At 50.3% G+C, this 13,219-nt stretch overlaps 1 protein-coding gene across 7 annotated transcripts in view; it reads left to right on the plus strand.

The window, feature by feature from the left end:
- The window catches only part of SECISBP2 (SECIS binding protein 2), a 40,437-nt gene that overhangs the window by 26,119 nt on the left and 1,099 nt on the right, over positions 1-13,219 (plus strand). For all 7 annotated transcript variants that reach the window (XM_036855193.1, XM_036855195.1, XM_036855196.1 and 4 more), the window contains 6 exons: positions 405-571; positions 1,277-1,415; positions 3,189-3,312; positions 3,914-4,134; positions 12,234-12,388; positions 12,731-12,923. In XM_036855193.1, coding sequence (XP_036711088.1) covers positions 405-571; positions 1,277-1,415; positions 3,189-3,312; positions 3,914-4,134; positions 12,234-12,388; positions 12,731-12,923 — 999 coding nt within the window. The remainder of the gene's footprint in view (positions 1-404; positions 572-1,276; positions 1,416-3,188; positions 3,313-3,913; positions 4,135-12,233; positions 12,389-12,730; positions 12,924-13,219) is intronic.

A 13,219-nucleotide genomic window follows, 5' to 3' on the forward strand; every position in this document is an offset into this window, starting at 1 on the left:
GTAGAAGGTATGCATAGGAAAGCCAGTGGCCAACTTCTGCAAAGGCAGTGTCAACTGCAAATGGTGGAGTAAAAGGCATCTTAAGTACAAGCTACCCGGAAAAATTCTTAATCAAAAAATGAGACCCACACATCATCAGACTTTACTGAGCAACATAGGAGATTTGATTACAGATTTGATTACAACATAGGAGATTTGATTACAACATAGGAGCAACATAGGAGATTTGATTACAGGGATAGGAAGCTGGTTCTCTAAGGGACAGTTTGATGAGGATGAGGAAGGTCGTGGGGATGGGCGGGCAGCATATGGAGCCCCTGAGACAGATCTGCAGCGAGCCTGCCCTCTGGAGCCAGGCAGGTGGCGGGCGGCAGCCTGAGCCATGTGTCCCTCCTGTGTTGTAGTCGGAGCAGTGCCCGTCCTCTCCAGAGACTCCATGTCAGGGAAGAAGGGCCACAGCTTTGGCCAGGTGAAGACCCCGCACAACCCCTTAGACTCCAGCGCCCCCCTGATGAAGAAGGGGAAGCAGAGGGAGGTCCCCAAGGCCAAGAAGCCAACCTCGTTGAAGAAGGTGTGTGGTGTTTTGTTTGAAATTGGGCGCGAGAAAACCTACAGACTCTCCTGTATCTGTGTTACTCCTTTCGACTCTTACATTTTTAGATTTTAACCTTCACTCTCATTTGAACCTGCTCTTGTCAAGATGGGTACACGATTATCTGAAAGATGATCCCTTGCTCTTCCCACGTGGGGTGCTAGAGCGAGCGAAGCAGGGTGCCTTAGCTGCTGGAGGGGGAGGCCTTATTTATTTATTTTAATACTTTGGAGTGACATGGACTGAAAACCAGAAATGGGGGGACTATGTTCTCATTCACATTGTTTACCCTCATTCTACCCAAGGCAATCTGTCTGATGCTCAGATTTGGTAAATATTGGACACTTCCTGGCACACATTCTTTGATTTAACTCTCAAAGCAGCCTGTGGAGTGTGGTGGGTGTCAGATTGAGGAAGGCGTGTCTTGCCTGGGGCCAGGTAACAGTTGAGCTGCACAGTTGCGTCGGAGCCCAGTTCTCGCATGCCCTGCTCTGTGCACCCAGGGGGAACATGCTGCTCCTGGGCTGTGGTTGAGAGGGTTGGGCCCACCCATGGCGGGGTTGGGGAGTAAGGGCACAAACAGGCACGGTGCCAACCGGCTGAACTTGGGTGGCTTATTTTGCAGAAGAGCTTATTTTTAAGTACAAGTATTTAGGTGTTTTGATCGTTTATTTAATTTTAAAGATTATTTTGAAAGAGCGGCAGGAGAGAAAGCAGCAGCGTCTCCAAGAAAATGCTGTGAGCCCAGCTTTTGCCAGTGACGATGTGCAAGATGGAGAGAGCGGTGGTGACGACCAGGCCCTCGGGCAGCCTGACCCCTCAGGTACCGAGTTCTGTTGGCTTGCTGCTTAAAGAATCCTTCAGCGGAGGCGGCCGTATGCACAGCCAACTGTCTGGGCTTTGCCCAGCCCTTGTCCCTGTGTGGCAAAAGCACGTGGGCGTTGGGCCTCAGGAATGCAGAAGTTTTCAGTCTCCTAACTTGACAGTAAGAGGACGTCCCTAGGGGCAGGTGGAGCTTCTGGTGTCTCTGCTTCTCAGGGGTGAGAGGGACAGAGGGGTGAGGCCCCTGAGTTTGATCTGTGTGGCATTGGATGGTCCTCGCAATTTGAAGTGCCATGAGAATTAACACCATTAACTGCAGAGCTGCTTGCCCACAAGTGTGTGAGACATGGTGTCATACAAAAAATGGGTGAAGTAAGCATTTTAGTGAATTATACATTCAGAACAGTACACAAATCATAAGCATATAGCTTGAGGGCTTTTTACCAAGTTCAGAAGTGTATCAGCCCCACAGTCCCCATGATTCCCGGTCAAGGCCTCAGCCCTGTCTGCAGCCCTACCCGTGAGCTTTCAGGCTTTGTTCCAGTGGAATCTTGGAGTGTGTGCCCCTCTGTCCAGCAGTATGTCTGTGGCCTGTAGAGGTAGTTCCCGATTGTCATTGCTGCATAGCATCCAGGTGTACAAACGTGCCAGGTGGCATGTGAGCATTGTGGGCGTTTCCACTTTGGGGCCATTAGAAGCAGAGGTGCTGTGGCAGTGTGGGATGTATATAGGGAACGTGAGCACCCCTCCTGCTGGCATTTCCCCGGGGTGGATCTTGGGGTTGGGTCCACTGCCACCCAGCCTAGAGGCTCCTGCCATACAGGCTGCCAGGGGTTTTACAAGCTACGCCTTTCGGTGGTGGAGAGGCCAGCCATGGGACATTGTCTTCCCTGGTGGGTGAACTCCTTCCCTTGGTGATGTTATTGCACTTGCACTTTGGAAGTGTCTAGAAGTGACAATTTGAGTGTTGTAAGCTGTTATTGAATCCTGTCTGATGGGTTTAAACACACCTATTGTGGCTCTCCCAGTTTAGATGTTCAGCTTCTCTTTTAAGGGTTATTTGATAAAGGAATGGTTTCAAGCATTTAAGTGCAAAAAAATTGAGAACTAATAAACCTGCTTTTAAAACTTACTGATAAGGACTTCAGGTTAAATTTCAAAATTAAAAAATAAATTTGGCCACTGAACCACACATTTAAAAATGGTTAGGGAATTCCCTGGTGGTCCACTGGTTAGGACTCCACGCTGTCACTGCCAGGGGCTCGGGTTCCATCCCTGGTTGGGGAATTAATATCCCACATGCTGCGTGGTGTGGCCAAAAAAACCAAAAACGGTTAAAATGGTAAATTTTGGAAATATTTGCCGCAATAAAAATAAGTAAATAACTAAATAAGGGGCGGGGAGGCACCTCTAGGCAGTGCAGAGAGTCGCCCGGTTCTTCTGATTTCCCAAGCCATTCCCATCACTCGTCTGCCTGCTGTGACGCCCGGTGGCCGTGTCTGGATGTGGCGGGTGTGTGCCGCCGGCTCGGGCTGCTCTGGCGACACTGCCCCTGCTGAGCGTTCCCTGCCGCAGTCCCCGCAGGCTGTGTGTGAGCCCCGGAGGGGCCGTGCTGTCAGTCCCCGCAGGCTGTGTGTGGAGCCCCGGAGGGGCCGTGCTGTCGGTCCCCGCAGGCTGTGTGTGGAGCCCCGGAGGGGCCGTGCTGTCGGTCCCCGCAGGCTGTGTGTGGAGCCCCGGAGGGGCCATGCTGTGACTTCTTTCTCTGAAACTCCAGGGGGAACGGAAGAGTCGGTGTCCTGTGCTTCTGTGGCAGAGAGCAAGTCAGAAGACCGGCTGGGAGCTGAGCCCCAGAAGGAGGTGGAGGCCTGCCCCAAGATCCACAGCCGGCGGTTCCGGGAGTGAGTGAGCCGGGCAGCTGTGGGGCCTGGGGCACTGTGCTCACTCTGACACTGGGCGTTGAGTTCTTGGATGTTTGCATCCTCCCGGTGGAAGGTGGCTAGGACCTGGTTGTAACACATGCCAGGGCTACCTAATCTGCTCCCGAGAGGTCCTAGTGCCGTGATGCCAGAGGTGCCCTTGAATCCAAGTTGTGGTTGGGGGAACGGGTAGTGAGGTGACAGCCCGTTGCATCTGGGTTCCCTCTCGTTGTGTAATTTCTGTACGTAATTTCTTAGGGTGCTCTGCCTCCTTACCTCCCACTTTTCTTCAGGGTAGACTCTCCAAACATTTTTTTTCCTGAGGAGAGGTGCCCAGGAGTGGCCGCCCTGGGGACATGGGGCCCCGAGGTCTTTGTCCCTTGTAGTTGGGGCTGGAGAGGATGCCTCCATCCATACCTTCCGTAAAATCCTATCGGGAGTTCCACCTTTTTGACTAGTATTGCTCTCAAAGCGTGATTTCTTGAAAGGGGCACGCTGTCCGCCTCATCTGAGGTGTGCCAGGAGCCGCGCACTGGAGTGTCACAGCCAGTGGGAACGTGACCGTGTCTAATGTTTCTTCCAGCTACTGCAGCCAGATGCTCAGTAAAGAAGTTGACGCTTGTGTTACGGACCTGCTGAAAGAGCTGGTTCGTTTCCAAGATCGTATGTACCAGAAAGATCCAGTCAAGGCTAAGACCAAACGCCGACTTGTGTTGGGGCTGAGGGAAGTTCTCAAACATCTGAAGCTCAGAAAGTTGAAATGCATCATCATCTCCCCCAACTGTGAGAAGATACAGTCGAAAGGTAAGGGCGCTGTGTCGTTCCTGGCGTGTGGCCCGCTGCAGTGCTCGCCCTCTGGCCACCACACACCCGTCAGCGGCGAAGGGGCACCGAGGCCTCGGCAGCTCCGTTTGTCTCATTTTCTCTTGATAGAGTGACTTGTTTCCAGCGTTTATCGGAGCGGCCAGCGCAGTCCTCCGTGAGGCAGGCTGTGGTCTTCACGGTGTGGCTCAGCTGGCCCGCGCAGGCCTCTTGGGCTCACTGGTCACTCACTCCACAGAGGCTTTGTGACTGGCAGCTAGGCGGTCCCTGCGTTGGGCTTTTGTCCGTTTTAAATGTGCTTGCTCAGTCTGTGACTAACTCATCTGTCCAGTGATTAAAGATGGGTTTGTCCAAGCACTTGGCCATCTTACTGATGCTGGAAGGTTGGTTCTGTTCTTCGGGATGTGACATGCTGGGCGAGGTGACCGACAGATGGACGTCTGTGACACCTCCCATTGGCCCTTGGGTGGTCCATTTTGTGTCCTCCTCAGGCTGCGCAGTAGAGGGGTTGTTAGGTAAGAGCAGAATGCCGTCACTTAGACACTGGTCCTCCATCTTCGTGTAAGTGTTTGGAGTCCTTCTCTGGTCCTGATCCTCTCTCCTTCAGTGTAAACGTCCACTCGGCTGGAACTGGACTTTCAGGGATCCAGTCCAGATCCTAGCCCTGAGCTTTTCCGGTTGCTGTTCCAGTCTGAAGACTTGAGGTTTCCTGACTTGCCTGCAGCACCCAGGGGCACTAGGGCAGCAGCTGGATCTGGATCTGCTCATTGCCAGCCCAGTGGGCTCGTCCCCGTCCTAGTTCAGGGCAGGTGCAGTCCCAGCCATCAGAAAGGGGTCTCTGGGGACCTGCCTGTTTGGTTGTGTGCTGGCAGTGTCCCCACCACAGTCCCATGGCAGGCGCTGGGCTTGACATGAATCCCTCCTCAAGCTCTCAGCCAGCCGCCTGAACCTCTTAAGGCAGTGGGTGCATCGGGCATTCTGCAGCTTCTCTTCTGGAATCGTTCCGGGCTCTGTGCTTCCTGTGCAGCTGTCGTCCTGGGGGCGGCCTCCCCCATCTCCTGTTGGGGTGTGGTGTTTAGTGGCTCCCGTGCACTCCTTTGTCTCGGGGTGTGCACATCCCCCAGTGGCTTATGAGAGAAAGGGTACATGGCAGCACATTTAGAAGATGGTGCTTGAAATCCAGTCTTCCTGATTTCTGACCTTTTCCCCTTTGTTGTCCCTTCTCTCTGGAAGCTTGTGGGAAATTCCTTGTGCCCAGGGTTCCGGGAGGTGGGGCGGTTTGCAGGCAGTGCCCTCAGTTCTGGGACGTGCTGTGGGGTTTGTGCTCTGGATCTCCCTACAGTCGGTCCTCTCTAGGCTCTTCCTGGAACCATGTTGCTCAGATGCTGGGCCTCCTGCACTGCTGTCCTCCTGTGACTTTTCCTCTTCTTCCTTTCACCTCTTTCGTTTGGTTCTGTTTTCTGTAAGGATTCTTCAGCTATGTCTCAACCTTTCTATAGAGTTTTTTATTTCTGCTATTATTTTTAATTTCTGGGAGCTATTTTTATTGTTCTCTGAAGTTTCTTTGTGTGTTGCAGCTGCCGTTGCTCTGTGGATGTGTTTCTTCCTTGAGAATAATAGTGATGTGAAGGTTCCTTCTCCCTGCATAGCCTCCCTTCCCAGGTGGTTTGCTGTTTTGATCTCATGGTGGAGGTTTCTGCAGATACCGGTGTCTGCTATCTGTTTTTTGTTTTTTTTTTTTAATTTTTAAATTTTTTTGGCCACACCGTGCGGCATGTGGGATCTTAGTTCCCCGACCAGGAATCGAACCTGTGCCCCCTGCATTGGGAGCACGGAGTCTTAACCACTGGACCGCCAGGGAAGTCCCCTGTTTGTCTGTAACAGCTTTTAAAGCTGACTAGAAATCTGGGGGCGGGGCTAGCATTTAAAGGCTTTGAGCTGCATTTGAGGGCAGTGGTTCTCAAACTGTAGTGAGCATCAGAGTCACCCAGGAGGCTGGTGAAGACACAGATTCCAGTTTCTTCCTGAGCAGGTCCAGCAGGCCCCAAAATTTGCATTTCTAGTAAGTTCTTAGTTGCTGCTGTGGATACCAAGCTAGAACCTCTGCTGTAGGATGACAGCTGGGCTGCTGCTCTGTCGCTCTGACTCCGTATTCCCTGGGGAAGAACTCTCTTACCTCCTCCTGGGAGTCTGTGACCTTGTCCTTATGCCCACGGTTAGAAGTGTGGGTCCCAGTGTCCCACAGACCTGCCACCCTGCCTCACCAGAGCCCCGGCACTGGCATGTCGGCTGGGTGAAGTGGGTCTGGACACCAACTTGCTGTCACCTCATCTGAACTTCACCCTTTCTCTGAAGTGCCCGGTGCTGCCAGTTAGCTGCCAAGCTCTGGGGATTGAATTCTAGGGTATAAATGGCTGGGTCTAGGTGTTTTCCCATTGTTGGCTTAGGTCAGCTGAGTCAGCTGTTTGCGTTTCAGCTTCCAAAACTTTTTTGCTCTTATCTTGTATTCTCCTGTGGATTTTCACCTTTAAAAGACAAACCAGGGACTTCCCTGGTGGCACAGTGGTTAAGAATCCGCCTGCCAATGCAGGGGACATGGGTTCGAGCCCTGGTCTGGGAAGATCCCACATGCCACAGAGCAACTAAGCCCGTGTGCCACAACTACTGAGCCTGCGCTCTAGAACCCGTGTGCCACAACTACTGAGCCCGTGTGCCACAACTACTGAAGCCCGTGCACCTAGAGCCCGTGCTCCGCAACAAGAGAAGCTACTGCAGTGAGAAGCCCACGCACCTCAACGAAGAGCAGCCCCCCGCTCGCCGCAACTAGAGAGAGCCCACGTGCAGCAACGAAGACCCAAAGCAGCCAAAAATAAATAAATTAAAAAAAAAAAAAAAAAGACAAACCAAGAAACGGGAATGTGTGTATTCAGTTGGCAGTCCACCTTGCTCTTCCTTTAAGCCCCCACTCCTCTGACTGTGCCAGAGAATGGAGCTAAGAATGTACTGATGGGCATCTCAAGGATTTGTTACACATTTAAAATACGTTGTTGAATCATCCGTCCCTACATTGTTTGTTATTTTTGCTTTGAAGCATAAAGAACTCGATTATGTGTTTTAGGAATGTTTATTCCTTGGAAAAGATAGCCAATAGATTACGGTTATTTTACAGGTAAAATTTAGTATTACAGCCTGGGATTATGTTAAAATACTGTATTTGCTCCGAGTGGCATTTGCCTGATAATTCTGAACTTAAACTTTAAATGGAAATTGTTTACCTGATTGAGCATTTGCTTGTTTTAAGTTGTCTTCCTGTGGAACTTTGAGAAGTCGGCACTTGGAGATGTTTTCAGCTCTCACTAGTAACGTCGGCTGAGCAAAACCATCTCGACTTGGCTGCTGTGTCAGGGAAAGCAGTGCATGCTTCCAGTGTCCTCTCCCGGGGGAGTCAGAGAGGATGCGCTGAATTCCCTCAAAACGAGATGTGACAACATGTGTGAAGTGTGATGTCATCTACGAGGGAGGCTCCTTGGGGCTGGTCACATGGGCACCCTGTGCCTGGCATGTCCCCACATTCCAGACTCACAGAAGGAAATCTGGTGTTCAGTGTAATCCTCACATGCATTTTGGGTACAGTAGCCACTCTTCCCAGGTGGGGTGATGGGTCCTCCCAAAGCCCAAATTCAGGGACCAGTGAAGGGTCAACCAAGTAAGCTGGCCTTTTTATGGATGGCAGCTGTTGGGCCAGGCGCATTATAGCTCTTTTCTGCACACTGCTGTAACAGCCTTTGTGACCAGCTCCTGGGTTGGGGTGGACACAAGGCAGAGACAGACCCTTGAGTGAGAGGCCATGGGGCTGATGTTGAAGAGATGCGGTCAGCCTCCCATGGTAAGCTGAAAATATCTCACTGTAAGGAACACAGCCATCGCCTCACCTCTGGTCCCGTCTCCCGCTTTTCACCGCCTGCCCAGAACTGTTTTTTCTTTAAAGTTTATATCCCGAGAGATTTCATCCTCATCCTCTTTGATACTCTTCAGGGAGATCTGGGGCAGGGGGGTGGGCAGATTTAAGGGATGTGGGGCTTAACCATTAATGCCCAGTGAAACCAGCTGCAGAATGAGTTCCCAGTTCCCTCAGAGCAGTAGGATGTGCATTTGAGAAGTTCTTCTTTTGAAAGAAGATTAGGTAATCATATGTAATTAGATACCAGGTGATAGGAGATCTTGGGAAATTCTTCCTTCTCATGCAGACGTTGTGTGTTCGCTCAGGAATTGGTCAGTTTGCAGAGGAACCGGGGCAATGCCATGCTGTAACCTTCCAGATGCTAGGTTCAAAGAGCTCTCCATGCAAGAGGGCAGGATTCAGTGCTTGTTACTTTCCTTTGGGAGTAAGTCCCCCAGATACTTCCCACCATCCAGAGGCAACCACCATTGCCATATTTTGATGTGTCCTTGATAGTCCGTGTGTGTGTGATCTGGTGTCCTGGATCCCATTTGTGCCTTGCTCTTTTTAATTTTATTTATTTATTTATGGCTGTGTTGGGTCTTCGTTTCTGTGAAAGGGCTTTCTCTAGTTGTGGCAAGTGCGGGCCACTCTTCATCGCGGTGCGCAGGCCTCTCACTATCGCGGCCTTTCTTGTTGCGGAGCACAGGCTCCAGATGGGCAGGCTCAGTAATTGTGGCTCACGGGCCCACTTGCTCCGCGGCATGTGGGATCTTCCCAGACCAGGGCTCGAGCCCGTGTCCGCTGCATTGGCAGGAGGATTCTCAGCCACTGCGCCACCAGGGAAGACCCCTTGCTCTTTTTAGTATCAGTCTGGCTCGGGACCCTCCCATTCTTCTGGCTGCGCAGTCCTGGGCTGATGGACACTTCAGTTGCATTCAGATTTCTGTAGCCGTAAACAAGGATGTACCTTTCACAGTGTAGTTTTTTTCTTTTTTCTTTCTTTTCGGCCACGCTGCGTGGCATGCAGGATCTTAGTTCCCTGACCAGGGATCGAGCCCACACCCCCTGCAGTGGAAGCGTGGTCTTAACCACTGAACCGCCAGGAAAGTCCACACACTGTCATTTCTTACTGAACATCTCTGTAGGTACATTCCTAGAGCGAAACGGCCTGTGCACTTACCAGGTTAACGCACATGCCACGCTGCCCCCCAGGGACACTGCAGCCCCCACAGCCGGGCGTGCTGCTTCCTCCCGGCCTCCCCACTCTCTTGGGAAGATTCTGTTAGCATTTTCTTGTGAAGGGAGGTTGAGCACCTTTCCGCTTGTTTAAGGGCTTGGCATTTTCTGTAAATTGTTTATTCTTTGCCCATTTGTCTTTTAGGATGTCAGTCTTTTTTATATTTATATGTACCTTTTTTTAATAAATAAGAGCTCCTTTGGGTAAGAGTTGTAAATATTTTTGTTTTGTCACGTGCCTGTTTCTCTTTAAACCTTTTTTGGCCGTGCAGAGACTTCAGGTGTGTACATATTGGTATTTTTTATTCTTGTTTTTATTGCATCTAGGTTTTATGTCATTCATCGACCTTCCTACTCCAGGGTTATTAAAGATTTTTTTTCTTAATTCTGTTTTTTTCCTGGTTCTTCCATGTTTTCATTTTTGTTTAGGTTGAATGCGTTTTAGTCTAAGACGGATCTTTGCAGAGGCTGACCCGCTCGCTGTCCCTTCTGCACCTTCTCCGGTGCTTCAGAGTGCTTTTAACCACCTGCTCAGGTGCCACGCATTTGGCTCGTTTCTGGACCTCCCATTCTGTCGTTCTTCATCCCCTCGTTTACGTTCTTGTAGTTTTATAGTAAGCTTTAATACCTGGCGATGCTAGCCTGACGTTAGTTTCCTTTTTCAAAAGGCTGTTCTCATATTGTGTATTGGGTTGGCCAAAAAGCTTCTTTGACTTTTAAGTAAAAATAAAAGACACATTTTTCATTTTCACCAAGAACTTTATTGAACAACGTATTCACCCTTTTGTTCCACTACCTTCTACCATTTTTCAGGCAACTTCATAATTCCATCTTCCCAAAGCTTTTTATCTTTTTGAGCAAAGAACTGCCCCGGGTGCCTTTTACAGTCTTCCAGGAAATGGAAATTTTTTCAGTCAAGAGATTTTTGTAAAGACTGAAATAAATGGAAATCCGAAGGTGCAATGTCTGGTGAATACGACGGATGAATCAGAACTTCCCAGCCCAGCCAAGCTGTAACAGTTTTTGTCTGGTTATCAAAGAAACATGCAGTCCTGCGTTATCCTGATGGAAGATGATGCATTTTCTTTTGACTAATTCTGTATGTTTTTCAAGTGCTGCTTTCAGTTGGTCTAACTGGGAGCAGTACTTGTTGGAATTAATCGTTTGGTTTTCCAGAAGGAGCTCATGATAGAGAATTCCCTTCCAATCCCACCATATATACACCATCACCTTCTTTGGATGAAGACCAGCCTTTGGTGTGGTTGGTGGTGGTTCATTTCGCTTGCCCCACGATCTCTTCCGTTCCACATTATTGTACAGTATACACTTTTCATCACCCATCACAATTTGTTTTAAAAACGGAACATTTTCGTTACATTTCAGTAGAGAATCGCATAAGGAAATACAGTCAAGAAGGTTCTTTTGCTTAACTTCTGTGGAACCCAAACATCAACGCGATTAACATAACCAAGCTGGTGCAAATGATTTTCAGTGCTTGATTTGGATATTTTGAGTATGTCGGCTGTCTCCTGAGTGGTATAACCTTGATTGTTCTCAATTAATGTCTTGATTTGGTCGCTGTCAACTTCAGCTGGTCTGCCCGACCGTGGAGCATGAGCCAGTGAGAAATCTCCAGCACGAAACTTCGCAAATCACTTTTGACACATTCAGTCAGTCACAGCACTTTCTCCGTACACTGCACAAATCTTTTTTTTGCGTTTCCGTTGCGTTTTTACCTTTCTTGAAATAATAAAGCATAATATGCCGAAAATGTTGCTTTTTTCCTTCCATCTTCAATATTAAAATGGCTACACAAAAATTCACCAATTTCGATAAGTTTTTTTAAATGCATGCTGATATGACAGCTGTCACAATACAATCTAACAAAACTGTTTCAAATGCAGTTAAAGACAGCTAAGTGCTACTAGAGACATCTTACGGAAAAAAAGAACGAACCTTTTGGCCAACCCGATATTTTTTTATTTCTCAAAAAAATCCCAGTTAGAGTAAATTACAGTATAAAAAGTTTTACGTTAACATAGAATTGACATGTGATCATATTGGATCATTCCATCCAAGAGCATAGGTGCCTTTTGTTTAGGTTTTCTATTGTGTTTCACTAGCATGTTGAAGTTGCTCTATAAATCTCACGTTTCTTGCCACATTTATCCCCACCTGTTGTCGTCTTTGGTTGTTGTCATATATAGAGTCATTTCTTCCGTTTTACATTTTAGCTGGCTGATGCGTGTGTGCAGACTGGTGGTTTCTGCATTACTCGTGCACAGATGCCCAGATGTGATCCTCCTGTTGGTGGTAACTCGTCAGTGCTGCTGGGTTTCTGGCTCCACAGGCACGTCACCCGCACGCAGGGCTCCCTTCACCCTCTGCTCTCGGTGCCACCCCCACCCCACTCCTGCCCGTCTGGTGGCTTCGCTGGGAGGCAGGGTTGGAGGTACTCAGTGACCTCTCTGGGCTCTGGATTTCCACTTCTAAGCGGGGTGCAGCCTCCCCCTCAGGTTTTTGTGAGGATATAGGAGCCAGCCCACACGAGGCCGTTAGACCGAGGGTGGCACGTGGTATTCAGCAAATACTTACCAAGACTTCATTTTTCCATTACGCACAGCACCAGCACCAGCTGTTGACTTGACGTGGACGTGTTTTATCATGTTTTATTGCTTTTAGAAGTGTCTCTCTTGGAGAGTTGATTTCTTCCATGTGGCCGAAGTAATAGTGTACTTGCACCGCAGTGACTGGCTCTCTCCCGGTGAAACCTGGCCTGGGACACTGGCTTGAGTAAGGAAATAGCCAGGAGTGTCACTGTCGGGAAAAGCCGTTGGCGGCCAGTGTCACCAGCATGCTCGTGTGATGCACTTCCTTGTCATTTTCGTTGTCCTTTGACCAGGTGGGCTGGACGACACCCTGCACACCATCATTGACTACGCCTGTGAGCAGAACATCCCCTTTGTGTTTGCTCTCAACCGCAAAGCTCTGGGGCGCAGTCTGAACAAGGCTGTTCCTGTCAGCGTGGTGGGGATCTTTAGCTACGATGGGGCCCAGGTGAGATGGCGAGGGGGCGCCGGCCTGTCTTGCTCATGGAAGGGAGTCGGGAGGGATGGTGGCTGTCTGCACTTCCACAGCACAGCAGCCCTGACTGAGCCTCAGGGGCCCCAGTGTTGAAGGCAGCAGCGTTGGTGGCCTTGTTGCCTTAAAAGCATGGAAGTGTGATTCTGAATTTAGCTCCGGGCTCACTGCTGCCACAGAGGAGCCTTAAGCAGGCCTGAGGTCAGCACCTGCTCTTCCCTCGGGCAGCACCGCAGGCGGGCATCACCCTGCTTCCCTGTGGAGGGCGCCATCGCCAGTTTGCAGGGGATGTCACCTGTGCTCTTGTTTCTGCCCAAGGACCAGTTCCACAAGATGGTCGAGCTGACGATGGCGGCCCGGCAGGCGTACAGGACCATGCTGGAGAATGCGCACTGGGAGCTGCCGGGAGAGCCTGGGCCCCTCGCACCCGCTAGCCCGCCCACGCAGGGCCCCAGCTGCTCTGCAGAGGACAGACCCCTGGCCCCTGCCGGAAAAGAGGAGCCACGCTACAGTGAGTGCTGGGGGACTGGATTTGGGGTTGAGCCTCCTCTAAGTCTTCATTGACACTGATTTAAAAAGGGTGCCCAGGAGAGCAGCATGGCCACTGTGGCAGGACCGGCTGCAAAAGGCCCCGTTAAGACCCGGCCCTTGTTTAAGAGGTGGTCTCAAACTTGGGAGGGCTGGTCAGTGGATGTCTCAGACAGACCTCGGGTTAGATGGCACCCAAACAGAGGGCATCCTTGAGGACAGCTGTATCCCTGGCGGGCGGTTGTCAAGGCCGGCGTGCGCCAAGGTGTTTGATGCTGC

Source organism: Balaenoptera musculus, chromosome 6 (assembly GCF_009873245.2).
Source record: "Balaenoptera musculus isolate JJ_BM4_2016_0621 chromosome 6, mBalMus1.pri.v3, whole genome shotgun sequence".
Classification (NCBI taxonomy): domain Eukaryota; kingdom Metazoa; phylum Chordata; class Mammalia; order Artiodactyla; family Balaenopteridae; genus Balaenoptera; species Balaenoptera musculus.